The sequence below is a fragment of the Jaculus jaculus genome, chromosome 12 (genome assembly GCF_020740685.1).
Source record: "Jaculus jaculus isolate mJacJac1 chromosome 12, mJacJac1.mat.Y.cur, whole genome shotgun sequence".
Classification (NCBI taxonomy): Eukaryota; Metazoa; Chordata; class Mammalia; order Rodentia; family Dipodidae; genus Jaculus; species Jaculus jaculus.
In genome coordinates, this window is record NC_059113.1 from 48032552 (window position 1) to 48060451 (window position 27900).

The 27900-nt window shown below is 42.4% G+C and overlaps 1 protein-coding gene across 1 annotated transcript; it reads right to left on the minus strand.

The window, feature by feature from the left end:
• Positions 1–21570: 21570 nt before the first annotated feature.
• On the minus strand, positions 21571–22565 carry LOC101616016 (beta-defensin 103A-like). Its single transcript, XM_004672937.2, has 2 exons — positions 22508–22565; positions 21571–21716 (listed from the first exon to the last, which is right to left on the minus strand). The coding sequence occupies exons 1-2, from the start codon at positions 22563–22565 to the stop codon at positions 21571–21573; spliced, it is 204 nt and encodes a 67-aa protein (XP_004672994.1).
• Positions 22566–27900: the final 5335 nt, after the last annotated feature.

Below are 27900 nucleotides of genomic sequence, written 5' to 3' on the forward strand. Positions count from 1 at the left end.
GGCTCAGGGTTAAGCAAAGTCTGGTGTCTTCTAAAACCCAGTTGCTCAATTTTACCCAAGAAAACCATTGATAGTCATGTCTCCTATGCCAGGAGTTTGGAGGGGGGGGGATGGTGAGGCTTTGCTAAGGTAAAATAGGTTGTATTAATCGTGGTCTGTTTCTTTTTCCATCTTTAAGAACTTACAACAAACTAGCACATAAGCAGAAATCTACAATGTGGGCCAGGTTTGACGAAGGCTGGAAGGACATCTCAATAAAGGAATTTGAGGACTTAGAATAAAGAATTTAGTCACAGGACAGGAGATATGGCTCAGCAGATGAGCTGCTTGCCTGCAAAGCCTAAGGACACAGGTTCAATTCCCCAGTGCCCACCTAAAGCCAGATGCACAAGGTGACATATGCATATGGAACTTGAGAGGCCCTGACATGCTCATTCCCTATCTGTCTCTCTTTCTCCCTCTCAAATAAATCAATAATTAAAAAAAAAGTCAGTCTGTGAGACAATTTCACTCACATTGTTGTGTTTGAAAGATCCATGATATTGAGCTGGGCAGAACTTTCTTGATACATAGTAAGTATATGTGTTTATGGTGTACTGTGTGTTATTTCTTTGTTTTCCTTTTGAAAAACATATGTATTTCTTCTGAGAAGTTAGCTGGTTTGCATTCTTTTAATAACAATTTTATTTATTTGCAAGCAGAGAGAGATACAAGAGAGGCAGTCAGAAAGAATGGGCATGCCAGTGCCTCCAGCCACTGTAAATGGACTCAAGATGCATGCTCCACTTGTGCATCTGGCTTTACATGGGAGCTGGGAAATCAAACTCAGATTGTCAGACTTTGAAGACAAGCACCTTGACTGCTGAGCCATCTCTCCAGCCCTTTTTTTTACTTTTATTGAGAGCTTTAATATATGACCATATTGCAAATTCCCCTTGGGTTATACTCGTATGTCTCCTCTCCCATATTCCACTGTGGGGTTATCATATCATTGTGAAATCATCAATTGACCAATCAGTCTTTGTTGGGGGGTAAATGCTTCAGGGCACAGCTTTCTCCCTGTGGCTCTTAAATTATGGTGAGCGAGGTTACACTGGCTCAGAAAGACAAATGTCACATGTTCTCTCTGATATGTAGATCCTAATATGGAGTACTTTCATTTGTTTATAAGTCATAGTAAGCATCAGTAGTACTGTTTAGGAAGCTAGAATGAGGCTTGCAGAGAGGAGAAGCAGGAAGGGATCAGACAATGGGATTCTTTTTAATTTTTTTTCTGTTTTATAATATACATATATGTGTGTGTGTGTGTGTGTGTGTGTGTGTGTGTGTGTATTATTGACAACTTTTATACTTACAGACAACGAACCATGATATTTCCCTCCCCTCTCCCACTTTCCCCTTCATAACTCTGCTCTCCATCTTATCCCCTCCCTCTCTCCATTAGTCTCTCTTTTAATTTGATGTCATCATCTTTTTCTCCTATTATGAAGGTTTTGTGTAGGTATTGCTAGGCTATGAGGTCATGAATATCGAGGTCAATTTCTATCTGGACAGTTGCATGTAGGGAGTGGTACCCTTCCTTTAGCTCTTACATTCTTTCCACCACCTCTTCTGCAGTGGACCTTGAGCCTTGGGGGTTGTGACAGACACGTTTCAGTGCTGGAAACTCCTCCATATCTTCTTTTCAGCACTTCTTGCCTTTTGGGTCATCTCACTGGTCATAGCCATCTGAAAAGAGAAGCTTCTCTAACCAGAAGTGAGAGTAGCATTAATATATGAACATTAACATTAAGTGTAGTGCTTTCATGACAATTTGGTAAGAATAATAAATGCATTTATCAGGGGATAGTATTGTATATATGTAAGTAGAAGAACAGGTAACAGGGAGGTGAAAGGCGTAAGCAAAGTCAGGGGAAGACATTATGTAAAAGAAGTATGGGGGTGAGGGCCAATCAAAATTCAAGATATTCTGAGTAAGGCATATGAAAACCTACTTTTTTGGATAAAGGCACACCCAGAAACCACATATTGTTACTAGAAATTTTTCAGTGCCAGGGATGGGATATCTTCTAGTGAGTTGTTGGCCAGGGAGGTCCCTGTTGCCTCTAAAACATTACAGGCTATTGCCAAGGCCCTTAGTTTCCCTTGAGAAACAGATGGTAAGACCATATTGCTGAAGACTTTGCATGCCTGAACAGCATGAGAAATCAAGCTGGTATTAAGCCAAAAACATTCTCCCTATAGCCCAGCCAACTGAAAGCTGCAAAAAGCTGTACTGTATGTAGTTTTGTGGGAGACAGAAGTCATCAGTGGTGAAAACAGTGGACACTGGTAGCCTCAAGTTTGGCCAGACAGGCCAAATGACCAAACAAGTGCAATAGTGGCATGTCTGCTCTGGGGAAAACCAACTGCTCTCTAATTGGATTGAAGACCCTCTCAATGGGACGGAATACATGCCTGGTACTGAAAATATAATTTTTATTTTTTATTGACAACTTCTATACTTACAGACAATAAACCATGATATATCTCTCCCCTTCCCTACCTTCCCCTTCACGACTCTGCTATCCATCATATCCCCTCCCTCCCTCCATCAGTCACTCTTTAATTTGATGTCATTGTCTTTTTCTCTTATTATGACAGACTTGTGAAGGTATTGCTAGGCACTGTGAGGTCATGGATACCCAAGCTAATTTCTGTCTGGACAGTTGAATTGTAAGGAGTGGTACATTTCCTTTGGCTCTTACATTCTTTTTGCCACCTCTTACACAATGGACCCTGATCCTTGGAGAGTGTGAAATGTTTCAGTGCTGGACACACCTCCATCCCTTCTGCTTAGCACTATGTTGCCTTTTGGGTTATCCCAGTGGCCATCACCATCTGAAAAGAAAAGCTCCTCTAACCAGAAATGAGAGTAGCATTAATGCACTAATATATGAATATGATTATTAAGTGTAGTGCTTTCAGGGCAATTTGGTGAGAGTAATTTATGCATTTATCCAGACTGGAGCAAGTTTTATACCCCTAAGGCTCATGACCTCCCCTGCCTTAGACTTTTGACTTTTATCCTTTTTTTGGTTTTCAGTACCAGGCATGTATTCTTTCCTATAGAGTGGGCCTTCAGTCCAATTAGAGAGCAGTTGTTTTCCCCAGAGTAGACATGCCACTACTGCACTCGTTTGGTCATTTGGCCTGTCTGGCCAAACTTGAGGCTTCCAGTGTCCACTATTTTCTCTGCTGATGACTTCTATCTCCCATAGGGCTGCATACAGTGCAGCTTTTTCCAGCTTACAGTTGTGTGGTCTACAGCGAAAAAGTTTTCTGCTCAGCACCAGCTTGATTTCTCAGTGACTTTGTCATGAGAAATATCAGGCATGTGAAGCCTTCAGCAATATGATCTTACCATCTGTTTCTCAAGGGAAACCAAGGGCCTGTAATGTTTTGGAGGAAACAGGGACCCCTCTGGCCAACAACTCACTGTAAGGTATCCCATCCTTGGCACTGAAAGTTTTCTAGTAACCATCCATGGCTTCTGGATGTGCTATTATTCAGAAGAGTAGGTTTTCATATGTCTTCTTCATAATATCTTGAATTTTGATTGACCCTTCTCCCTCCCACCCTCCAGAGGAGAGGATTTTTGACAGGCAAGTAGAAGGGCAGAATATTGAAGGTAGAAGGTTCAGAAGAGGATAGGGTAAGGGAGAAAAGAGGAGATACATAAATCTGAAGATACTATGGATCAATACCATAGATATTTTTCATTATTTTTAGTTTTTTTAAAATTTATTCTTTGACAATTTTTTAAAATTTATTTATTTATTTGAGAGCAACAGACACAGAGAGAAAGACAGATAGAGGGAGAGAGAGAGAATGGGTGCGCCAGGGCTTTCAGCCTCTGCAAATGAACTCCAGACGAGTGCGCCCCCTTGTGCATCTGGCTAACGTGGGACCTGGGGAACCGAGCCTCGAACCGGGGTCCTTAGGCTTCACAGGCAAGCGCTTAACCGCTAAACCATCTCTCCAGCCCTTCTTTGACAATTTTATACATGTACTTCTGTGTACCATGTGCAATGATTAAATCAAGGTAAGTAACATATCCATCATCCCATATTGTACAATTTTTTGTGCTGATTTCATCTAAACTCTTAGATCTGTTTTAAATTACACATAAAAATTGTAATTACAGTGACACTAGTGTACAATAAAATGTATTTACTTCTCCTATTGGTGTACCTGTCAACATCTCTATCCTCACTCCTGCCTTTCTCTGGTTACCACTAATCTACTTTGTAGTTAGAGATATTTCTTAAAGTAGTTGGTAACAATACTGGATCAGCATGATCTACAATGATGTTTTAATTCAAAGAGGAAGTGTCTGGTGGAACACAGAATGAGAGGGCTGGATTAGGGTATAATTAGAAACTACAGACAAGTTCCCATCTCAGGCTGGAGTGTTGCCACATGGATATCACATCTCTTTTCATGACATGGTTTCCCTGAATGGTAAGCAGGTTTGTATTGAGAACACTGTTCACACTTTCCTGACACTGAATATCTTCCAGACCAATGAAGTCTATGCAAAAAAGACACTATGTACTGCCAACACAGAGTATTAAGAGCTCTGGCTGTAATATGGAAAGAAACCAATTCCCAGATGGTAAGCCTGTATAGTGCTGGAAAGTTCTACATGAGCTGCACTAAGAACATGGCCAATAATTTGTGACCAAAAAAAAGGATACTACTGTACAAAAGCAAACAGCTGACAAAACATACATAGCTGCGCAATGGTGGCACCCAGCCTTGGTTGGTAACCAGTGACTTTGTGCTTGGCTAAAAGATCCACTCAATGGAAAAGAACCATAGCTGGAACTGGTAACCAAGTCAGTATCCTATAAAGAACAAGATTATGGTCCCCAATGACAAGCTCCTTCCCACTAGTTTTTAGCCCAAAGAGGGTATACTTCCATCAAAATTTCCCTATATGGACAATGCTAATTCCTTTTAATCTATGCTGATCTCACTGTCCATTAGATAATCTGTCCTTTTTTAGAAGGCAGTGAAAACCAAGGACAACAAAAATATATCAGTAAGACAAGAAAAGATACCTGCCTCCCTGGCAGGCTATGAACCACCCATTGCATATCATCCAGGGCTTAAGTGAAACCACAGAGGAATTGGCAAGATGAGCAAAGAGTGATGCTTCCATAGTGAGCCTGACAACCTGCGCCAGGCTGATGGAGACAGACACTGAGGATATTCAACATGTAACAAAGCAGAAATCCAGACTCTCCTAAGAGTGCAGCACTAAAATAGACTTGAAACACACCTATCCCAGCTAAGGAAATTTTGCAGAAGAGGGGGCTGAAAGATTGTAAGAGCCACATATTGGGAGGAAATATCCAGAGGCATTGCCTTGCCCCATCCCCAATTATTGACTGCTGCTCTAACAACTCATAACCCACAACTCTATGGATAACACTAGAAATCGCACTGAGATGGGCCCTCAGTGGAATGGGGCAGGGAGAGGGAAATGATGAGACCAACACATGATGTGTCCATACAAAGTAAATACTTAACTTGAAAATGTGACAAAAGTCTACACATATTCAGACTATGTTAATAGTTCAGTTTTCTTTAATAGTTTCTATATTTATTTCAGCTTCTGACAGTGAAAGAAAAATGTCTATTAGCTTTCTGTCACTGACAAATTGTCTGAGAAAATCAACTTAGACAGGAGAATCATTTTGGCTCACAGCTCAGAGGCTTCAGTCCATGATCAGTTAGTTCTGTTGTTTGGGAGTATGTCTCAAGCTACAAAATTATGAATGGAAACTTGTTGTGGAAAGTCACTGACCTCCTGGTAACCAGGAAGCAGAGGGAGATGGGTAGGAGTCTTAATATCTACTCCAAAGGACTAAGCTCCTTTCCACTAGCCTCACTTGCTAAAGAATCCACCATTGCCAAGTAGAGCTTCAGATGAACTAAGATTTTAGCACATGGACTTTTGTGGTCATTTAAAATTTGCACAAATCCAGGAATGGTGCCACATGCCTATAACCCCAGCTACACAGGAAGCTGAGGCATGACGATCTCAAATTCAAGACCTGCCTGGGCTACATAGTGAGTTTGAGGCCTTCTGAGGTCACTTAGAGAGACTGTGTCTAAAACCAAATTAGGATAAAAAGGGAGTTCTTTGGGGCAGGCACTTGCCCGGCATATGCAAAGCCTTGAGTTCACACCCCAGAGTCATACAGGGAAAAAAAAAAAAAACCACTTTTAACCAGGACACTTAACACTTTGCCCTGTGTGGTAGTTTGAATGAAATGCTCCCTGTAAGCCCATGTGTTTTTAATACTTGGTCCCCAGCTGGTGGAAATTTTGGAAAGGAGGTGTGTTGCTGGGGAGGACTTAAACTGCTTTCTGCTGATGTGGAGATAAGAGCCAGGCTTTCTGCTCAGCCTTGTAATGCTTTCCTTACCAAGATGAAATGTCCCCATGGAGACTGTAGGCTGAACTGAACCCTTTCCTCCCATGAACTGCTTTTGGTGCAGTGTTTGGTCCCAGCAAAGAGGAGGTAGCTGTACACTCTAATTATCTGAGCATGTATTTCTATGGAGAAAATCCTCACATGAATCTCAATGCCATTCACACACACTAAAATGAATACCCCTCAATATTACTTTGTGTCTAGTTAATGTTTACATTTTTATGATTTTAACAAGTAGGGACTTCATAGCTATTGATTTGCTTTTCCTACTCATTATGACACATTATATTTTGAGCAATCCCAGTGACTCACTACAACACTAGGATGGAGCTTTATTGGGCTGCCGAGGTTGAATTAAGTTAGTGGTTGCCATATTTTTCATGCTTGACACTAATCCTAGCTCATCCTTCCTTCATGACTCATATACTTCCAACTATTATCAAAAACGTACTGTAATTTAACAATTATACCATACAAGTGTGAATTCTCCCTGCCCAGTCTTGTTCCAATCCCAGAAAAGCACCAGCAGTACTTTTTTTTGTCTGTATGTTTTTGTCCTGATTTCATCTTAGTTCATTAGTGAAGGCCTTGTTATAGAAGGAGACAAAATGATTGAAAATATGAAAAGGGCCATGAAAGACATTGCTCTTGCCTTTGAGGAAGAAGACCCCAAAGAGCCAGTGACACCTGTACAGCTACCTGAGGACTGTGTACTGAATGTCCCCATCAGGATCCCCTGTGCCTGCGGTTCATGCCCCTCATTTGGCACAGTCCAAAATGACTTCTTTGTAGCTACATTCATCCTTGTGACAAAGTTCACTTGACAGATACTCCCCCAAAGGGGACATTGCTTTTTTCCTGAAATGCAGAGTGACTGTCTTGCCTCAGCCTGGAAGACTATAAGTAAGGGTCACCTCACCAAGAACCAGAGATAAATTATGGAAGAGAAGTTCTAAGTTTAGGTAAAATCTAAATAATTTTTGCTTTTCATAAGCTTGACATAAAGCAAGGCTCTGTGTCAAAAAATAATTAAAAATAATAGTTATATGGCTGGAGACATTGCTCAGTGATTAAGAGCACTTCCTGTGAAGGCATGAGGGCCTGTGGAGGTCTGACAGACTGCCTTGAGCTCAATCCTCTGGATCAATATAAATAGCTGGGCATGGCCACATACATCTATAACCCCAGCCCCATGGGGTACAGAGACCTGAGAATCACCAGAGTTCATGATAAAAAAATGGGGGGACTTCTGGCCAAGATGGTGACTGCCTAGCTGTGCTTCAAATCCAGGGGAAAGAAAGGCAAGATGTTAAGGGTTCACTGGGTCTTTTAGGGAGAGCAATCTCCAATAGATTGCCAGTGGGAGGACACAGGGGGGTAAAACAGGGAATCGCTGATCCCCTCACCAAATGGTTGCATGCCCCTTCCCCCAAGTAGCCTCTGTATCCATGGTTCCACCAAACACTGATCCATCCCTGCCTGCAGAAGCTTAGACTGCTCGGCCCACTCACCCATTTACTGCTCCCACCACCCCACGTTCAGTGAGTCCTGGCAATAACAGGGAATCACTGATTCCCTCGCAGGTGGGTAGCCCACCCCTCCCCTCAAGTAGCCACCGTATCCATGGCGCCACCCCGAGCCAATTGATCCCTGCCTGTGGAAGCTTAGACTGCTCCACCCACTGGCTCATTTACTGCTCCTGCCACCACAAGTTCAGCAAGCCCAGGCCCACAGCAACTACCATGCTCAGACTGCGTCTGTCACTTGGGCCAAAGCTCAGGTGCCATCCCCTAACCTGTCTGCTGCGCCTGCCATCCGCCATTGTTCTGTGGCAGGGGAGCGCAGACTGCTTCCAGGTCCCAGTGTTCCCAATCCAGAGTTTGGGCTGCTTCAGGGCTTGGTGCCTCAGTGTCCCTCCTAGCTCGAATGCAGGCAGCTTTGCAGCATTAACACTGAGAGATCAGGTAACTTTGACACCCAAGCAAGGCAATAGATCAGGCAGATTTGGCAAGTGAGAGCCAAAGCCCAGGCTGCTTGGCAACTGACCCAGGCTGCCTCATATTTCCATTGTGCTTGAGTCCAGGCTGATCTGCTCACCTACATGCCCATACACTGTCATGGGCAGACCACAGCGCAAAAGAAATAATATGAAAAATCAAATGCAAGAAAATCCAATCAGATCACCTGGTCCTACAATGATCATATCTAATCAAAACATAGAAGAGTCATTAGGATCAGAACACCAAAATGAAGCTAGGAGCAAAGCAACCCTGAACAAGCTACTGGTAGAACTTGCAGAAAAGCAACAAAGGACCAATAATCATGTGGATGCTGCCATCACTAAACTAGACCTAATAGATAACAAAATGGAAGGAGTTCAAAGACAGTTAAGAGATTTGAGGGAGAGTGGGAAAAAAAGGAAGACCTTAAAAATCAGCTGGCCAAGACATAAAGAAATGCAAGGATGAATTCCAAGAATCGTCAAGAAAATAAAAAATGATGTGAATAGAGAGCCTGACAGAGGGCTAGAAATTATTACATAGAAAAGTAGTAGAAAATGCAAACTTAATTGAACAAGTCCAAAACTCTCTAGAAGCTCTCAAGAATACAGTCAGCCATGTGGATGATAGGAACTCTGATCTGGAAGACAAGATGGAAGAAACAGTTTGAGAGTTCAAAAATTTCAGTAAATTCAAAAGTTCCTGTGAGCAAAACATAAGGGAATTGTGGGATACACTTAAACATCCTAATATCAGTATCACTGGAAGACCAGAAAAGAAGAAATTCAGACCAAAGGCATGGAGAAGTTATTTAACAAAATAAGTGAAGAAAACTTCCCCAGTCTCTTAAAAGAAAGACCAATCAAAATACAAGAACCCAACAGAACTCTAAACAGACTGGACCAAATGAGAAACTCTCCAAGACATATTGTCATTAAGACTCTAAATATGGGTTCCAAAGAGAAAATCCTAAAAGCAGCTAGGGAAAAACAGCACACAATTTCAAAGGTAACCCCATAAGAATTACTTCAGACCTCTCAATGGAAATCCTGAAAGCTAGAAGGGCCTGGAATGAAACACTGCAATGTCTAAGAACCTATAGCTTCCAACCCAAACTATTGTACCCAGCAAAAGTATCCCTCATAATAGATGCTGAAAGAAAAATTTTCCATGACAAAACTCAGCTTTACAATTATATGAACACAAACCCAAACCTACAGAGAATATTTCAGGAAATTCTTCACAGAGAAGAAACAAATAACCAAACTCAAATGCCTACAAGAAGCAGATCACAATAACCAAACTCATATTTATTTCCATTTGCTTGGAATATTGTTTTCCACCCTTTCACCCTGAGGAGGTTTCTGTCTTTAGTGTTAAGGTGGGTTTCTTGAAAGCAGCAGATTGAGGGGTCTAATTTTTTTATCCACCCTGTTAGCTTGTGTCTCTTGATGGGTGAATTAAGGCCATTAATGTTTAGGGTGATGACTGTGAGATTTGACTTGATCCCTGTCAAGTTGTGGTGGTAGAGGTGTGTTGGCATTTCCATGGAATTTAATTTTTTTTTTTTCTATCTACTCTGGGTTTGGTTGCTGTGATCTGCTTCTTGTAGGCATTTGAGTTTGGTTATTTGTTTCTTCTCTGTGGAGAATTTCCTGGAATACTTTCTGTAGGTTTGGTTTTGTGTTCATATAATTGTAAAGCTGAGTTTTGTCATGGAAAGTTTTCCTTTCACCATCTATTATAAGGGAGACTTTTGCCGGGTAGAGTAGTTTGGGTTGGAAGCCATAGTTTCTTAGAGTTTGATGGGTTTCATTCCAGGCCCTTCTAGCTTTCAGAGTTTCCATTGAGAAGTCTGAAGTAATTCTGATGGGGTTTCCTTTGAAAGTGGTGTGCTGTTTTTCCCTAGCTGCTTTTAGGATTTTTTCCTTGTTGTCAATGTTTAGAGTCTTAATGATAATATGTCTTGGGGAGTTTCTCCTTTGGTCTAGTCGGTTAGGAGTTCTGTTTGCTTCTTGAATCTTGATGGGCCTTTCTTTTAAGAGATGGGGGAAGTTTTCTTTAATTATTGTGTTAAATAAGTTCTCCATGCCTTTGGTCTGAAATTCTTCTCCTTCTGGTATTCCAATGATTCTGATATTAGGACGTTTAAGTGTATCCCACAACTCCCTTATGTTTTGCTCACAGGAACTTTTGAACTTACTGAAATTTTTGGACTCTTGAACTGTTTCTTCTATCCTGTCTTCCAGATCAGAATTTCTATCTTCCACTTCGCTGACTCTATTCTTGAGCGCCTCTAGCGAGTTTTGGACTTGTTCGATTAAGTTTGCATTTTCTACTACTTTTCTATGTATCACTTCCATTGCTTTGTCCAGCTCCCTTTTTGTCTCATTTTCTGATTTTCTTGATGATTCTTGGAAATCATCCTTGCATTTCTTTATGTTTTCATTTAGTGTGGCCAGCTGATTTTTAAGGTCCTCTTTTTTTTCACTCTCCCTTAGCTCTCTTTGAATTCCTTCCAGCGTCTTATCATATTGCTCTAGCTTAGTGATGGTAGCATCCATACGATTATCTATCCTTTGTAGCTTTCCTGCCAGTTCTAGCAGTAGTTTGGTCAGGGTTGCATTGTTCATTGCTTCCACATGATGTTCTGATCCTAAACACTCTTCTATGTTTTGGTTAGGTGTAATCCTTGTTGGACTGGGTGATCTGTCTGGATTTTCTTGCATTTTATTTTTCGTGTTATTTCTTTTGCGCAGTGGTCTCCCCATGTCAGTGTATGGGCAGGTAGGTGGGTGGAGCAGCCTGGGATCTAGCTTAATGAGAATCCAAGGCAGCCTGGGGCAGTTGCAAGCAGCCTGGGTTTTTGCTCACTCTTGCCAAAGCCATCTATCTATAGCCTGACAGGGGCGCCAAAGTTGCCTAAATTCTCACCCAGTAATGCACCTAAGCTGCCTGACTTTGAGCTTGAAAGGGGACTGAGGTAGCAAGCCCTGAAGCTGCCCAAACTCTGGCTGGGTACACTGGGGTCTGTAAACAGTCTGTGCTCTCCCGCCTCAGGGGAGTGGAGGATGGGTGGCGATGTATAGGTAGGGGATGGCACCTGTGCTGGCGCTAGTGACTCAGTATGGACTTGTGTGGCTCTTGCTGTGGGACTGGGCCCTCTGCACGTGCAATTGTAGTGCAGAGGCAGCTGATGTGGGTACGGAATCAGGACACAGCAGAGGCTGACTGGCGGGAAGTGATGTGAGCACAGCAGCAGGGCATCTGGCAGCCACCTATTCACAGCAGGGGTGGCCCCCATGGGCCTGAAAACCGAGCACCAAGTGGCTAGTCTACTCGCAGGCTCAGAGAAGAAGGGCAAGGTAGGAGGTCTCAGCTTCAGTGCAGCAGGCTGGCAGGCGTGGCTGGCGGGTGCCCGATCAGAGCGGGGGGTGGCCAGGGGGCGTGGTGCATGACGGGGTGAGTGGGGCACGCGGGGGGGGGCATGGGGCCCTCGGGGGGGTGCAGGGCGTGCCAGGGCACCGGGTACTAAGGGCAGGGCATGCGGGAGGCAGCGGGGTGCAGGGGGCGCAGGGGGGTGCCTGGGAAGGGCGGGGTGCATGGGGCACTCGGGTCGGTTGGGGGGGGCGAGGGGCGCGCAGTGGGCGCGGGGGGGGCACAGGGTGTGTGGGGCCCACGGGGGGGGTTGCGGGGCACGTGGGGTGCGCGGGGGGGCGCGGGGGAGCGCCCTGGAGGCATGGGGCACCGCGGTGCACGAGGGGCTAGGGGCATGGGGCATGGGGGGGCGGGGGGCGTGGGGGGGCCGCGGGTGCACGGGTGGGTGTGGGACAACGCGGGATGCCACGGGGCACTTGGGACGTGCGGAGAGGGCGTGGTGATCATGGGGCACGCAGGGGGGGTGCGCGGGGGCGCGCAGGGCACATGGGGGGGCAGGGCAAGCTGAGGCACGCCGGGGTGCGGGACACCGTGGGGCACACGGGGCACACGGGGGGGCACAGGGCACGCAGGGGGACATGGCGCACTCAGGAGTTCACGTGGCACGCGGGTGTGGGGCGTGGGGGTCGCGGGGCGTGTGGTGCCCGGGGCCCGTGGGGCTCGGTGCGCGCGAGGCCCCAGGGCGCCACGCCATGGTGGATCATGGGGGACGCGGGGGGCGCAGGTCGCGGGGTGTGTGCTTCCCTGTTTTACCCCAATCTGTGCCCTCCCTCTTGCAAAACATTCCTAGTTGCCCTCTAATACTTGCCTTTTTTTTTCCTTTGTATCTGAAGTGAAGCTAGGCGGTCGCCATCTTGGCCAGAAGTGGTTGGTTCATATCTTAACATGATAAAGGCAATATACAAAGCTCCAAAGGCCCAAATATACTTAATGGTGAGAGACTGGAGGAATTCCTATTAGGATCAGGAATAAGACAGTGTTGTCCACTCTCACCTCTGCTTTTCAATACAATACTGGAAGTCCTAGCTCAAGCAATAGGATAGGAAAAGGAAATAAAAGGGATACAATTTGGAAAGGAAGAAGTTAAGTTAGCTCTATTCACTGATGACATGATTGTATATGTAAGAGCCCTGAGAGACTCCATCCCCAAACTCGTGAAGGTGATTAACTCCTATAGCAAAGTAGCAGGATATAAAATCAATGCACAAAAATCAGTAGCCTTTCTATACGCAAATGACAAAGATACAGAGAAAGAAATAAGGGACATAGTCCCATTTTCAATAACAACAACAACAAAAATACCTAGGAATAACGTTAACCAAGGAAGTGAAAGATCTATACAACGAAAACATAAAAACACTCAAAAAAGAAATTGAGGAAGACTTGAAAAAATGGAAAGACCTCCCATGCTCCTGGATAGGCAGAATTAACATTGTGAAGATGGCAATTCTACCAAAGACAATATATAGGTTTAATGCAATTCCAATTAAAATCCCTACAGTGTTCTTCACAGTGATATAAAAAATAATCTCAAATTTCATATAGAAAGGCAGAAGGCCTCACATATCCAAACATATCCTCAGCAAAAAAAATACCTCTGGAGGCATCACCATACCTGATCTAAAACTATATTACAAAGCCATAGAAATAAAAACAGCATGGTACTGGCTTAGAAACAGGAGTATAGACCAATGGAATAGACTGAGGACCCAGACTTTGTGTCAAGCAACTATAGCTACTTGATATTCGACAAAGTTCCTAATAATATAGGCTGGAAAAAAAGATACCATCTTCAACTAATGGTGCTGGTCAAACTGGATAACCACATGCAGGAAACTGAAACTTGATCCACACATTTCACCATGCACTACACTCAAATCCAAATGGATCAGAGACCTCAATATAAGACCAGAAACTCAAATACTACTGGAAGAAAATTTAGGAAGTACTTTCCATGATATAGGAATGGAAAAAGACTTCCTGAACAAAACCCCAGTAGCTCACTATCTTAAACAGTCACTCAACCAATGGGATCACATGAAGCTGAAGAATTTCTTTACAGACAAGCATACAATAAGCAAAGACAATAGATTACCCACAGAATGGGAGAAAATATTTGTGGGTTATCCAACTGATAGAGCCCTAATCTCTAGAATCTACAAAGAATTCAAAAATCTAAACAGTAAGAAGTCAAACATTCCACTCACAAAAATGGGGCAAAGAGCTGAACAGGCAGTTCACAGAGGAAGAAATACAAATGGCAAACACACACTTAAGAAAATGTTCATCATCCCTAATCATCAGGGAAATGCAAATTAAAACAACTATGAGGTTCCACCTTACCCCAATAAGGATATCAAACATCAAAAAAATCAAAGGAAAATAAATGCTGGCAAGGATGTGGAGAAGTAGGAACATTCATCCCCTGTTGGTGGGAATGTAAGATGGTACAACCACTTTGGAAGGCAATATGGAGATTCCTGAAAAAGTTGACTTATAGAGATACCAACAGATCCAGTTATTCCCTTACTGGTTATCTACTCTAAAACCTTCAAGTCACAGGCCAGAGAGGCTTGATCAACCATGTTTTTAGCGGCTCAATTTGTAATAGGTAAGAGCTGGAATCAACCCAGATATCCATGTAGCATATCTACACAATGGAATTCTATACAGCAGTAAGAAAAAATGATGCAATGAATTTTGAGGAAAAATGGTTGAACCTGGAACACATCATTCTCAGTGTACTTACCCAATCACAGAAAAAGAAAGCGCCACATAGTCTCACTCATCTACAGCACCTAACCTGAATCTACCCAAGATACCTTACATACCCAGCAAGCATCTTGTGGACTAGACAATAAGATGGGTGTGGAGGGCAATGGAGAAAACACTAATCTAGACCCAATGGCAATGGTACCATAAAATTCTACTTCCTAAAAGGTAGAAAATATGGCTGAACCTTCACCAGGCCCTTAGAAGGAACACCTGAACCACAAGACAGTGGAAAGTGTATGATGAAGACTAACCTTAATCTTCTACAGCTTCCTACCCTCCCTCTCCCTCTCTCTCTCCCTCTCTCTCTCTCTCTCTCTCTCTCTCTCTCTCTCTGTTTCACTCTAGCTGTTGTATATTACTTATCTTTTTCCTCCTTTTCTTAGTGGGCACTGACCTGTAACTCCCAGTACCAGCATGTGGCTATCATCCACAATGATCTTTTGATCAGAGAGACCTACAAGGTTTCCTAAAAGAAAGACAGATTTCGGTCAGAGTACTTGATGACCCACTAAAGGTTAGTGGTAATGCTGAAGACACCTTATGTGGTTGACACATAAAATGGAATGGTATGGCTAGAAGTTGGAAGAGAGTCAGTCCCCAGACAGTCAGCATGTCTAGTGCCAGAAGGTGCTACATGGGCAACTGGGGGAAAATGACTAATATCTGTCCAAGCAACTCATGGTTTAACCTATTTAGCAGCAAATAATCTGTTGTCCTGGTGCTAATTTACTCTCTGTTGGAGAATCTGCTTCTCTTTTTCAGATAGATTTAGATCCTAAGGAAAGAGCCACGCCATAATACCTCAAAAGGGCCCCAGTTGAAACTAAGAAAAATTGGCGAAATAAGAAAGGGTGCTGTTTTCTTGGTGAACCTGATACAAGCACAAGGGGGAGGGTGATCAACAGAGAGAAAAATCAACTCTTACAAAATCAGAGAGCCAGAGACCCAGAGGCCCCCAACACCTCATCACTGAAGCAGACTAAAAATGAACCCAACATGGCTCAGGGAAATTTTGCGGAAGAGGGGGTGGAAAGAATGTCAGAGCCACATGTTGGGTCATGATAGGCAGAGACATTTATTTTACCCATAACTGTGGGCTAACACCACAATGCATGACCCATATACCTCAACAAGGAGGGGCCAAGGGGAGGGGGTAGGTCGCAGATGAGCCTAATAATGGTACCAAAGTGACTGTATTCGCTAAATACAAAACTAATTAATAAAAACTTAAAAAAATAAAAAAAATGGCAAGCTCTAGAATAAATAAGAAAGTTCAGCACCTAGAAGAACATGTAAAATGGTGATGGAGTGGGGCACCCAGCTCTGCTCCAGCCACTGGAGGGGAGCAGTGAACCACTCTGAGCACATACCTATGCATCCACCACAGTACGCACACAAGTGAAACACAACATAGTGAGCAAGCCTGTGAGCTTAGGCAGATTCATGCCCCTGCTTCTGAACAGGGAGGATAAAAGCTGAACTTCCACATATCTCACCTACAGTTTAGGGGAATAAGTGTAGTTTGCATCTCTGGGGAGAAGTCACAGTTAAAATGAACAGAATTATTTAAAGTATTTATAAAATTACCTTCAGTCTACATATGTAAGTTATATGTTAAAACATGAATAAATTTTGGTTTTAGATTTGGGTCCTTAGCCCAATATTATCTCATTATATATTCTGAAGTACTCTGAAAACTGAAACAATTTTGATCCTAAGAAATAAACTAAACTTGTACCTCTAGTGATGTAGGCATTTAGATTATTCAGGAATAAAAATAATTAAAATTAGAAAATCAAAGTCTTTTACAACTGTGATTTTTGGAAAACAAAAATTTTTAGCATGATATTCTCAGTGTTAATTTTTAGATGAGTGTTCAAGTGCACATGCAAGCCAGGGGGCAAGCTTGGGTGTAATTTCTCAGACACTGTCTACCTTTTCTTTCTTTTCTGTTGAGACAAGGTCTCTCATTGGTCTGAAGCTCACCAATTAGGCTACACTGACTGGTCAGTGAGCCCCAGGGTTCCACCTGTCTCCATTTCCCCAAAGCATAGGTGATAGGCATGTGCCATCATGCCCAGCATTTGCACGTGGGCTCTGGGGATTAACTTCAGTTCCTTATGCTTGCAATGCCAGCACTTTACCAACTAAGCTATCTTACCAGGCCCAAGTGTTATTTTTAATGTTTATTATTATTATTATTATTAAAAAGATATGGATACAATGTGTGTCGGTACCCCATTCCACTGGGGATGCTCCTCAGTGGGGTTGCAAGTATTCCCCATGGGGTCATGGTTTATGCATTATGGGAGCAGCAGAATGTTATTGGGGGGGGCAAGGAATGCTTCTGGGCATGATGTCTCAACCTGTGGTTCTCACAATATTCCCTCCCCCTCTTCCACAAAATTCCCTGAGCCATGGTGGATGAATTTTAAATCTATTTCAGTGATGAGCTCTTAGTAGCCTCTGGATCTCTGCTTTACTAGGTGTTGGGTATCCTCAGGATCTGTCTCCTACACCCTGGCACTGATTGTCAGGACCAGCCTGGAAGCAGCACTCTTGTTTGTCTCCCCAAATTCTCTGTGGATTCAGCTGTGGCTTGGTTGAAGTACAAGGGGTAGTTTATCTCCTCTTGTCTCAGTACCTTCTGAAAAAGAAGAGCAGATTCTCCAATGGAGAGTGAAGTCAGCATAGTTTAAATGGGATAAGCATTATTAATTTAGGGAGAATCTGATGTATGTAACCCCTCTTTTAGCCAAAGACTAATGACAGCTTGACACTGGAGAACATAACCTTTGTCTCCAAAGGATTCTGATCTGGTTCCCAATTCCAGGTATGGCTTCCTTTACATTGAGCCAAAAGTGGGTTTCATGGATAAAGTACTTGCCACTCAAGCCTGATTATCCAAGTTTGATTCTCAGACCCAATTAATAAGCCAGAAGTCATTGCAAGCTTCTGTGATCCTAACACACTAATGGCAAGATGGGCAGTGAAGACAGAAAAATTTCCTGGAAGCTCAGAAGCTGTGGTGAGTGAAAATGAGAGAGAAACCCTGCCTCAAAGTAAGTGTAAAGGCAAGGAGCGACACTCAAAAGTTCTCCTCTGGCTTTACACATACTGTGACACTCGTGTGCCCACACTCACACAAACACAGAAAATAAATAATTTTTTTAAAGTAGCTTTTATAAATTCCTGGCTAGGGCTATTTGGGGAGTTGGAATGCTGCAGGGTTGGGGTTACACAGAGCTCTGTACTGAGGAGGGAATGGAAGCTTAATGCCATGTTCTGCTGCTATCATTTTGAACATCTGAATAATATTTTCTCTGAACTTGGATTTTAGAAGTGAAAGCCAAAGGAACACTGAAGCATGCACTTGGAAGTGTGCACTTGTGGAGAGACAGAATGCCCAAGTTCCGGCCCAGGATACAAGCTTGGCTTGAGCACTTCACATCAGAGCAAACTGTGTGCCTTGGGGCTGGGCCAGGCAGTGGTGACATTGGCACAGCAGCTGCTGTTGTGGCTTTGGTCCTGATGAGAAATGAGGATGTCCCTGTGAACCAGCCTTGGAAAATCTGTATTTTTCTAGAGTCATCCCAGAATATGTGAGCCAACATCAACTCTGACCTGGGCTCTGTGCTGTGACTCCGGGTGCTCAGATAATAAGTAGTCAGGAAATAATCACAAGCATACATGCTCGTGTGGAAACATGGGAGTTATTCTATCTCTTCAGGGAGTTTAGAGCTTTCAAGGAGTTATCACAGCCTCAGATTCTTTAGCTGGTCTTCTTAGCTACTTTTGTACAAGTTATATCATTTTAATGCTCATTCACAAACCTTCCAGGTAGGTATGATTAAATTTTACACATGAAAATCTTGAAACCTAGAAAGGTTAAGAGACATGTTCAAAGCCACCTAGCAGCAGGGGCGTCACTAGAAAATACCCACCTTCTCTTCAAAGTCCTTGTTACTGTCTTCCTTCACGTCATCACATAACTGTTCTGCGAGCTTCATGCCTCCGTTCGTTCACAACACAAAGCTAAAAAAGTGTTCTGCCAAACACCAGCCTTTCCCTGATTCTGCTGTTAACCTCTCATCCCTGAGAGAATGCTGAATTTGCAGGAGGCTAGGGAGGGTGGGAACTACTGCCACCTTGTGGTGATTCATTTTCACGTCCCCTTGAGTTGGAGAGCTACTCTCGTTTTCTTGGCTTGCCAGAAGCATGTACACCTTGTTGGGACACCTTGTTATTATTTTTCCCTTAGCTAAACTCAGTAAAATTCTAATATTCATACTTTCAAAGAATCAGATTTTCATCTTTAAAAATATCAGTTATAAGCCCATTTTCATTTTATTTACTTCTATACTTTCTACTTTTTTTTAATTTTCTTATGATGGAATCATGGAATGTCATTTTTTAAATTTTCTTCCTTATATTATAAAATCACAAAATTCCTCCACGCTCTGTTTTAGCTCTATCCCCATGAATTTTGGCAGATTGTATTTCCTTTTTGACTGGGTTTTAAAAAAACTTTCTATTTTTCTTTCAATTTTTTCCTTGAGCAATTTAAAGCAAGTTGATAAATTTCTACATATTTGCGATTCTTCCACATCCCTGGATCTTATAACTAGATTTGTAAATTCCACTGTGTCTAAACACTGTTTCATTTGCTAGTAAATTGTTTTTATTTTTGGGACCTCTTTAGGGTTCAATATTGGTTATATTGGAAGACATTTAGAAATGTTGAATTCCATTGGTCAGTTTGTTTGTTTGTTTATTTACTTATTTATTTATTTTTAGAAAGAGAGAGAGAGACAGAGAATGGGCACACCAGGGCCTGCAGCCACTGTAAATGAACTGCAGATGGGTGTACCCCTTTGTGCACACGTGTGACGTTGTGCGCTTGTGTCACTGCATCTGGCTTATGTGGGACCTGGAGATTGGAACATGAGTTTTTAGACTTTGTAGGAAAGCGCCTTAACCACTAAGCCATCTCTCCAGCCCCATGTTTTTATTCAAGTATTCATTTTAATCTCTGAAAGTTTCATTTTGTTTTTCTAAACTGTGTACATATCTCTATGTATGAGTATGGGTGTGTGTGTGTGTGTGTGTGTGTGTGTGTGTGTGTGTACAGGCATGCTCATGCCCTGAAACAGGTGGAGGTCTGAGAACAGCTTGGGGTTGTGTCCTTTCCCACCCTGCTGGAGATGGTCTCCATTGTTACTGTTCTTACTGTTTTGCTTCCTGTGCATCAATCTAGGTGGCCTTAGAGCTTCTAGATTCTCTTGGCACTGTGTCCCATTGCCATAGGCATGTTGAGATCACAGATGCATGCACTGATTTGGGGCTGGATTTGTGTGGGTTCTGGAAAATTGAACTCCAGCCAGCACTTTGAAAGCAAGTGGCTTTATCTATTGAGCCATCACATCCCATGTTCCGTATTTGATTTGTTACATCTTATATGTCTTTCCTTATTGAGAATGACTTTACCTTTTAGCCTTGAATGTACCTACCGTAACTCTTTTATACTCCTATTGGCTAATTATAATGTCCTTGTCCTCACCACTGGGTCTCTCTTACTAAATTACTGTTCTCCTGTAATGCATCATGTACTTCTTTTTTTAATTAAAAAAAAAGTTATTTTCAAGGAAGGAAAAGAGAGAGGAGAGAGAGAAAATGAGAATGGGTGCACCACAGTCTCTCAATACCAAAACAAACTCCAGATGCATGCGTCATACAGTGCATCTGACTTTACATGGAAATTGGAGAATTGAACCTGGGTTGTCAGCTTTTGTAGGCAAATGTGTTATCCTCTGAGCCTTCTCTCCAACCTGCATAATGTACTCCTACTTCTTTGCAGATCTGGTTATATTTCTTGGACTCAGAATATTAGAATGCTTAAATCTTGAGTGATGGATTTGAACAACTTCTTTAAAAGAAATCCATTCCTTCCAGGTAGTTCTTTCAAGAATGGCTTTAAAAATGCATTAAAGTAGCTGCAGGCAGTTCTATACAGAGCGGCCTAATACCATGGTTGATGCAATTCCTTTCTGAAGACAGTACCCAAATACATACCACTCACTCAGTGAGCTTGAATTATTCTACATCATCAAGAGAGGACAAAATAAAAATACAGCAACTTCCAACTATATGACTGTCCATCAACTCAAAAAAAAGCTTGTTAAGCACCTTCCATGTGCAGAGTGTTACCCTCAGCACCCCAGTCTTGTTTAATACAAGGTCCCCACCCTCAAGCATTAACAGTCACGCAACCCAATGTGTAGAGCGGCAGGCAGATGCAAATATCTAAGCCTGGGCTGGTGGGGGAGGGGGGAACAAACTTCAAGATCTCTAGATAAAGACTCAAATAGGAACCTTACGGCAGATGAGGATAAAGACTATTCCTCTTGGGAAACTCACTGTTTTCAAGGAGGTGATAGACAGTGAGGTGTCTGCGGAGGGGTGTGTTAGAGCTGAGAGGTGAAGTTGGAGTACATGCCAGGTGTGACGATGGCAGAGCACAGGGAACATCCAAGGAACAGTCAGGCTCCTTATTCTTTGAATGATGCTTTGATGCCTTCACTGGGGTATAAAATATAAAATGTCTTTTACATAGATATACATGAGGCCTTGGAAAATAAGTTTGGGTAACTTGTAGTCTCCTCTAAGATGCTGATTGATTCAAATCAAACCGAGTCTAATGCTTTTCTTATTTACTTGGAAACAACCATCACAATAAGCAGGAAGTTCAAAAATTTCAAACTCCTAATTTTTTTAAAAAAGAAATATTAATATCATTTTACTTCTATGCACTTCCATGAGGAATCCCCCCACCATAACACAACGCTCTCATCATGAATGACTCTGGGCCTTTTATTTCTTCCTTTGGCAGCATTTTCGACCTTTGGAACTACAGGAACCTATCTGCTTCTCCCTTGGAAGGCAGCTGAGCACAGCACACCGGCCACCTCTGACTTTGCAGTAGAATTTTCTTAGGGAGTTGAAAAGGAATCCATCACCTGCAAGGAAAACAGAGAATGTTGTAGAATGAGAGTTCACTTTGGTACAGGTTACAAAGCTTTTGAAATTCCTCAAATAACCCATCTACTGAATGTCTTTTATGCATTTGTTTACATTTTATTTTTTAAATTTCTTTTCCCCTTTGCTATGAAATTAAGAGTGAAGTTAAAGAAGGGCTAAAGTTAAGGGATATCTCTATGGACTACTGCTTGACCATGAACCCACAGTGGCCTTCCTGGAAGCGGGCACCACAGAGGTTCCCAGAACCTTGCAAGCAGCACTGTCCTTCTATTTCCAACCACTAAACTCAAGAGAATGGAAGTCTGTGCCTTATCTTTGTTATCAGACTAAATCAATCTTTTCTGTTAGAATTAAATTTTCATATCACCTTTTTCATGCCTCTAGGCATTCTAAGTGAAAATGTAGGGCAGAAAGGACAAGAAAGAGTCAAAACCCTGCTTTAAGTTCTTTTTGTTTGTTTGTTTTTGTATATTTTTTCATTTTACTTATTTTTATTGAGGATTTTAATACATGAACATATATTTTATTGTATTCCCTTCTTCTCTCTTTGTTCCTGTCCCACCACTCCAGTGAGCCCCCTTCTTTTCTAGTCCTTTTGTTTTAATGTCTCATTCTTTTTGTTGTCTCTCATGTGTATATCCTAGCTTGCTTTCAGTTCTTAATGATTATTGTCAGTTCAACAAACCTAACCCTCCTAAAAGACCAGAGAGGGACTAACTAAATTACATATCCTCAACCCTCCCACCTCTTACGTCCCAACCCATCTTACCTGGAACAGGAACCAAGAACAAGAAGAGCAATGCAAATAGGAGATAATGGATCCTCATAGCTGACTGCTTTCCAACCAGCTGAGACTGGGCCAGAAGGGGTGCTTGCTCACCTTTATAACAAGGTAATCCATGATTGCAATTCTTGTAATGTCACTATGATGACAGTATGACATATTTCCTGCCGTGTCTTTCCAGTGCCTCTCACCAAAGGGACACACCCACTCACCCAGGAGCTGGTGGATACAGCCAAGCTTGATAGTATGTGGGACTCTGCTGATGTCCTCTGGGTGCCAGTGCCTTGTCCAGGTCTAGCTCATGTCTGGCTATGGGTACAGATGGGCCTGATGTGAACAAGAGCTGTCTTGTTGCTGAGGGTAGCCCCAGGGCATTGAGCTTGGGACTGACTTGCTTTGAAGCTTTCTGCATCTCCCTAAAAGGCTATGACAGATCAAGACTCTTCATGGAATGAAACATATTCAGAACTGAAATACAGAACTAGATATTAGATTGTAAAGATAAAAGGAAACCGAGTTATATGGAAAGGTTTTTGCCTCAGGCCCTTGGCTGACAATAGGGGGATAGTCTACATGAAGCATGTCTTAGACTTCATTGTTGTCTGAAAACTACTCAGAGTTATGAGTTGAAGGTGTTTTATGTAATGAGAGAAATGAAATGAAGTGGTGATATATTTGATGGACTGGCATGTTCTTATTCCATAGATGCCCCAGAAGATAGCCCCCAAACTTCAGCTTATGCGTGACTCATGAGCTGTTGAAGAAGGTCAGGGTTCAAATTCAGTATTTAACTAGCCAGTTGATTTTTTTTCTTAACTATTGACTAAATGTTAAGGAACCCAATCAGTGGGCTACATTTGTTGATAGACCAATCATGAGCCGAGGTTACCTCAGCTTGGTTGTTGCATCTTGCCAATGCAATTATAACAGATCTGCCAAGATCTGGGTGTGTTAGTTTGGGAGATGGTACTCAAGATACTGGGGTAGCTAGTAGACTCAGCAAGCTAACCCTGAGAGCTCCTGTGGATGTGCAGAAAGTGGCAAGATAGGAATAAGGATTAATCTTTTTTTCCCTTCTCTCAATGAGCTCCATATAGGTTCAAGCTGATAGGTGCAATCTAGAATACTATCAGCTGTCACGGTATATGTTCAAACACCAAGCTTCAGAAATTTAGGAAACCATGGCTCACACTGAAGAGTGGGTTTAGAGCTGCAAGTTTTGGGAGACTTTGTAGCTATAGACACTTATCTTCTTAATATATAATTTTCCAGGCTGGGGAGATAGCTTAGATGGATAAAGCAGTTGCTGTGCAAGCACAAGTATCTGAGTCCACATCCTCCTGAATCCACATAGGTAGAGAAGCTGTGGCAGACATAAACAACCCTAGTGCACCTGTGGAGAGAAGGGAGGTGGAGACAGAAGCTCTTAGCCTGGAGAATGCAGTGATTAATAAATACATACCCTGCCTCAAACAAGGTGGTAGGCGAGGACCAAAATCTCACTGTTTTCTCTCTCTCTCTCTCTCTCTCATATAATTCTCCTCTTAAGTCCAGAACTGGAGACAGTTGTATTTTAAAATGGAGGAAGGAGCTGAGCATGGGATAGGCTGGGTGTTGGCCCTGAAGTCTTACTATGTCTTAGTACAAAGAACACAAAGGCAGGACTGTGTTTCAGAGTTTTATGACCAGCTCCCAGCCCAGTGTGTAGGCTTACAGTCACCAAACCATCCCATCACTGGAGATGACTCACTTTTCTATCTGAAGAACGGACTCCAAAGGTGATGTGTGGCTTTAACAAGTTCTGTCAAAGGCTTAGAGGCATTCCAAGGTACTATCACTGTCTCATATGAGGTTCTTGACTTAGAAATAAAAATCACCTTTTTGTGTTAATTACCTTGGAAGCTGATGACAGAATTTAGGTCTACTTCATTCATTCCTGGGGCTGTGTTTCTCTGCATAACCTCTGAGCTATGATTGTGACTTTAGAAGATACCAGGCCTTTCAACTGAATTTAGACAGCCACCTTAAGACAGTAGGAAGTGGACAGGGAAAGCATGAGCTGTAGTTTACACTGAGTAACTGAATTGTCTGTCACTACCAACCATATGGGTGTGGACTAACATCCTTTGTCATCTTCAGTCCACAAATTTTCTTGGAAATTTCACATCTTTCAGGCAAGAACATATGTTGGCCCTTTGGTTTAATATCTCTGAATTATGAACACTGTTGGATGCTGAGACACCATCCACTATAGCAACATGAGAGATAGAGAATAGAAAAGTGAGGACAGAATGTGCATCATGGGGACAAGAGTTCAGAAGGAAGGATACTTTGCTCATTATGAGTCAAGAGTTCAAGATGTGGCAGGTCTTGTAGAACAAGCAGTCTAAGAGACAAGTTTTCTTCACAGAAGCAAGATCACCAAGGTGGAAAGTGCAAACCCAGCCTGGGGGAACAGTGACTAATTTAGTGGACAAGGTTGTGGACAGGTTTGCATTTGGTTTAGGTAATGGGGCAGGCATCGTAGGACGAGGATAGGAGGGATACTGCCTGTATGAGTCAAATTACCTAAAATTTTAATCTTACCACTAATTCCTTAAATGAAGACTGAGAAGGTCTGAAACAGTGCATACAATTTAGCCAGAAGCAGGTTGCTATCTTTCCAAAATTGATTGTATTTTAAATATATTTCATGATTCTGGGTGCTTGAGCACTGTGGAATGTATCACTTATATCTAGGGACATTCACTGAATCTCAATCACTCTATACCTGTGGTTCTTAAAGCATCATAGTCCAGACAGAATATGTTCTCAGGCATTGCTCTTGAAAAGAACAGCCCTGCACAATTGTGTGACCTCCCTAGTTCTTGGTAAGGACGTGACCCGGGGCCCATTCATGCACAGTGGTCTCATACAGAGATGCTGAAGATTGATGTTGAAAAAGTATTCAGCTATATTGCACCACCACATCTAATCCTCTATTAAAAAATAGTTTGAAGATGCTATTTTACCATTTATGAAATCAGTTGGGCCTCTTATCAAAGCTCTGAATATCCACTATTTCCTACTTTGATACAACCATCCCCTATCATTTTACACATAGGCACTCTAATGCAGCTATGCTCAGTGTCCCTCCACTGTTTGGCACTACTGATGGACTAACTCAGGATCTGACTATCATAAAGCAGACACAGGATTCTTTTTGGCTTTGGAGAGGGAGGATAGCTGGGCAAAATAAGTTCAGGTTCACAACTAGCATCAACTCCCCACAGAAGGCTCCTCTCAGCCTCTCAGCAGATTATCCATGCTTCAAACTGCTCACCTTTAGAGAGCATCATGCCCACAGGATGTTTCCTAGACAAATACTTCAAGCTAAGCAAGGAAAACAGAGCAGGTGTGAAGAAATGGAGTCTCTGAGGACTATACCCCATTGAGTATGAAGACTGCTGCTGGGATATTGAGCCCTCATGTGCCAACTGCATGCAGAATGAAGACAGAGAACAACAGCTGCCTGGAAGGAAGGTCTCGGCTTCCTGAGCATTCATTCTTGTGACATCCAGGATGGGTTTCAAGGGTAGGCTACTGTTTATACGCCCACTCAAGTTAATTTTTGACAGGGAAAATATAAACTATTTCCTAAATCAATGCACCTTTTGCTTGAATGTTTTTGGACTTCAATAACTTGATAATATCTTTTAAAAGTAGGGAAACATCTCCGTTAGAGGGTGTAGTTTCAAGCACACAAAAAATACATATCCAGTTCTCTTTAACTGTTCACTGAAGGGTCAGGCCCTGGGATCAAGATTAAGGTCAGATTTGTGCGGTGTCAAAAAGTGAGAGAGCATGGTTCAGGAGCTGACAGCAGATCGACCCACACCAGATTCCTGATGTCGCCACATCTAGCCCATTCAAACGCAGCCAAACATGACTGCCCTTTCCCACTGCTTTTTCCCCACTATGAGTTTAACTTATGGAAATAAACTTTTACATTTCTATCCATTCTAATTTTTGCCTTCTTATCTTGGAGGACATTCTCCTTGCCAAGAATGTTATCCTTGAACACACTTCTAAATCACTGCATACCTTCCCCTTTCTTCCCCTCCACTGGCTCATTCACAGGGCCACAATCACATCTAATCATTATTTAAAATAAATATACAAACAACATGTACAGGTTGGGGAGTGAGTTAGTGGATAAGAGAGTTTGCTGTGCCTCTGTGAGGACCTGGATTCAATTCTCCTGCACCCACTTAAATAGCCAGGCAATCTCAGAGCTGAGGAAAGTGAATCAGGAAGATCACTGTGGGGGAGGTGTGGGGGGTATTGGACAGCTAATCTAGAGACTTGAAAACAAAACAAAGGAAAATCCACTAACAATGTATCTTTTCCTGCCTCCCCTACCCCACTTCCTACCCATCTCTATGCATTACTCTTGGTTAACATTCTGGCTCTAGGTTTTACATTTGCATCCCTTTATGTACATACGTATAGACGTGGATCCACATGGCAGAAAGAACATGTAGTTGTGGTCTTTCTAAGCTTGGGTCACTTTACTTAACATATCAAGGTCCATCCATTTTATTGCAAATTTCATTTTTTCATATTATGGGTATAATGTATATGTACCACATTTTCATTATCCACTAATTTGCCAGTGGACTCTAGGCAGATCCTCTTTCTTAATTATTGTGAATAGAGCAACTTTAAATAAATATGGCTGTGCAAGTATCCCTGGACTAGAGTGTATAGTCCTTAAGGTCTATGCCCAGGGGTGGTATAGCTGGGTCATATGGCAGTTCTATTTCTAGTTTCTTTTAGAAACCTCCATACTGATTTCCATAATGGCTGTACTAGTTTGCACCCTCATTAGCACTTGTCAATTTTTTTGACGGGTTGGGGTGAGATGGTATCTCAAGGTGATTTTAAATAGTATTTTCCTGATGACATTCATTCTTGTGACATCCATGCTTGGTAAATCTATCAAATCCTTTCCTTTCCAATTCAATGCTAACTTTCACATCTCCTTCCCAGTGACATGAATTATTTTGTGCTAAAATATCTGACTTGATACCTTTTTATTTTTATGTATTTATTTATGAGAAAGAGAGAGAGGGAGAGAGAGAGAGAGAGAGAGAGAGAGAGAGAGAATATGAGTGTGCCAGGGCCTCTAGCCATTGCTTGGTGATTGAGGCAGGGAATTAAATTCTTTCTGACTCTTCCTTCTTCCTAATTGTTCAAATGAAATCACTCACTGTATCCAGCCAGTTAGTTCTTCCCAGTGGTTTTCACAATCTGTAGAGCTAAGGTCAAATACCAAGTTCTCATAATCTTCATCACTGTTTGAAAGGGATCCCTCAATAGTCTGCACTTATGCAGAG

Bases quoted from the DNA above. Each gene is read 5' to 3' on its own strand.
- LOC101616016 (XM_004672937.2), bottom strand. From the start codon at position 22,565: ATGAGGATCCATTATCTCCTATTTGCATTGCTCTTCTTGTTCTTGGTT. The intron at 21,717-22,507 runs GTAAGATGGGTT...TTTTCCTTGCAG, and splicing joins GTTCTTGGTTCCTGTTCCAG to GTGATGGATTCCTTTTCAAC.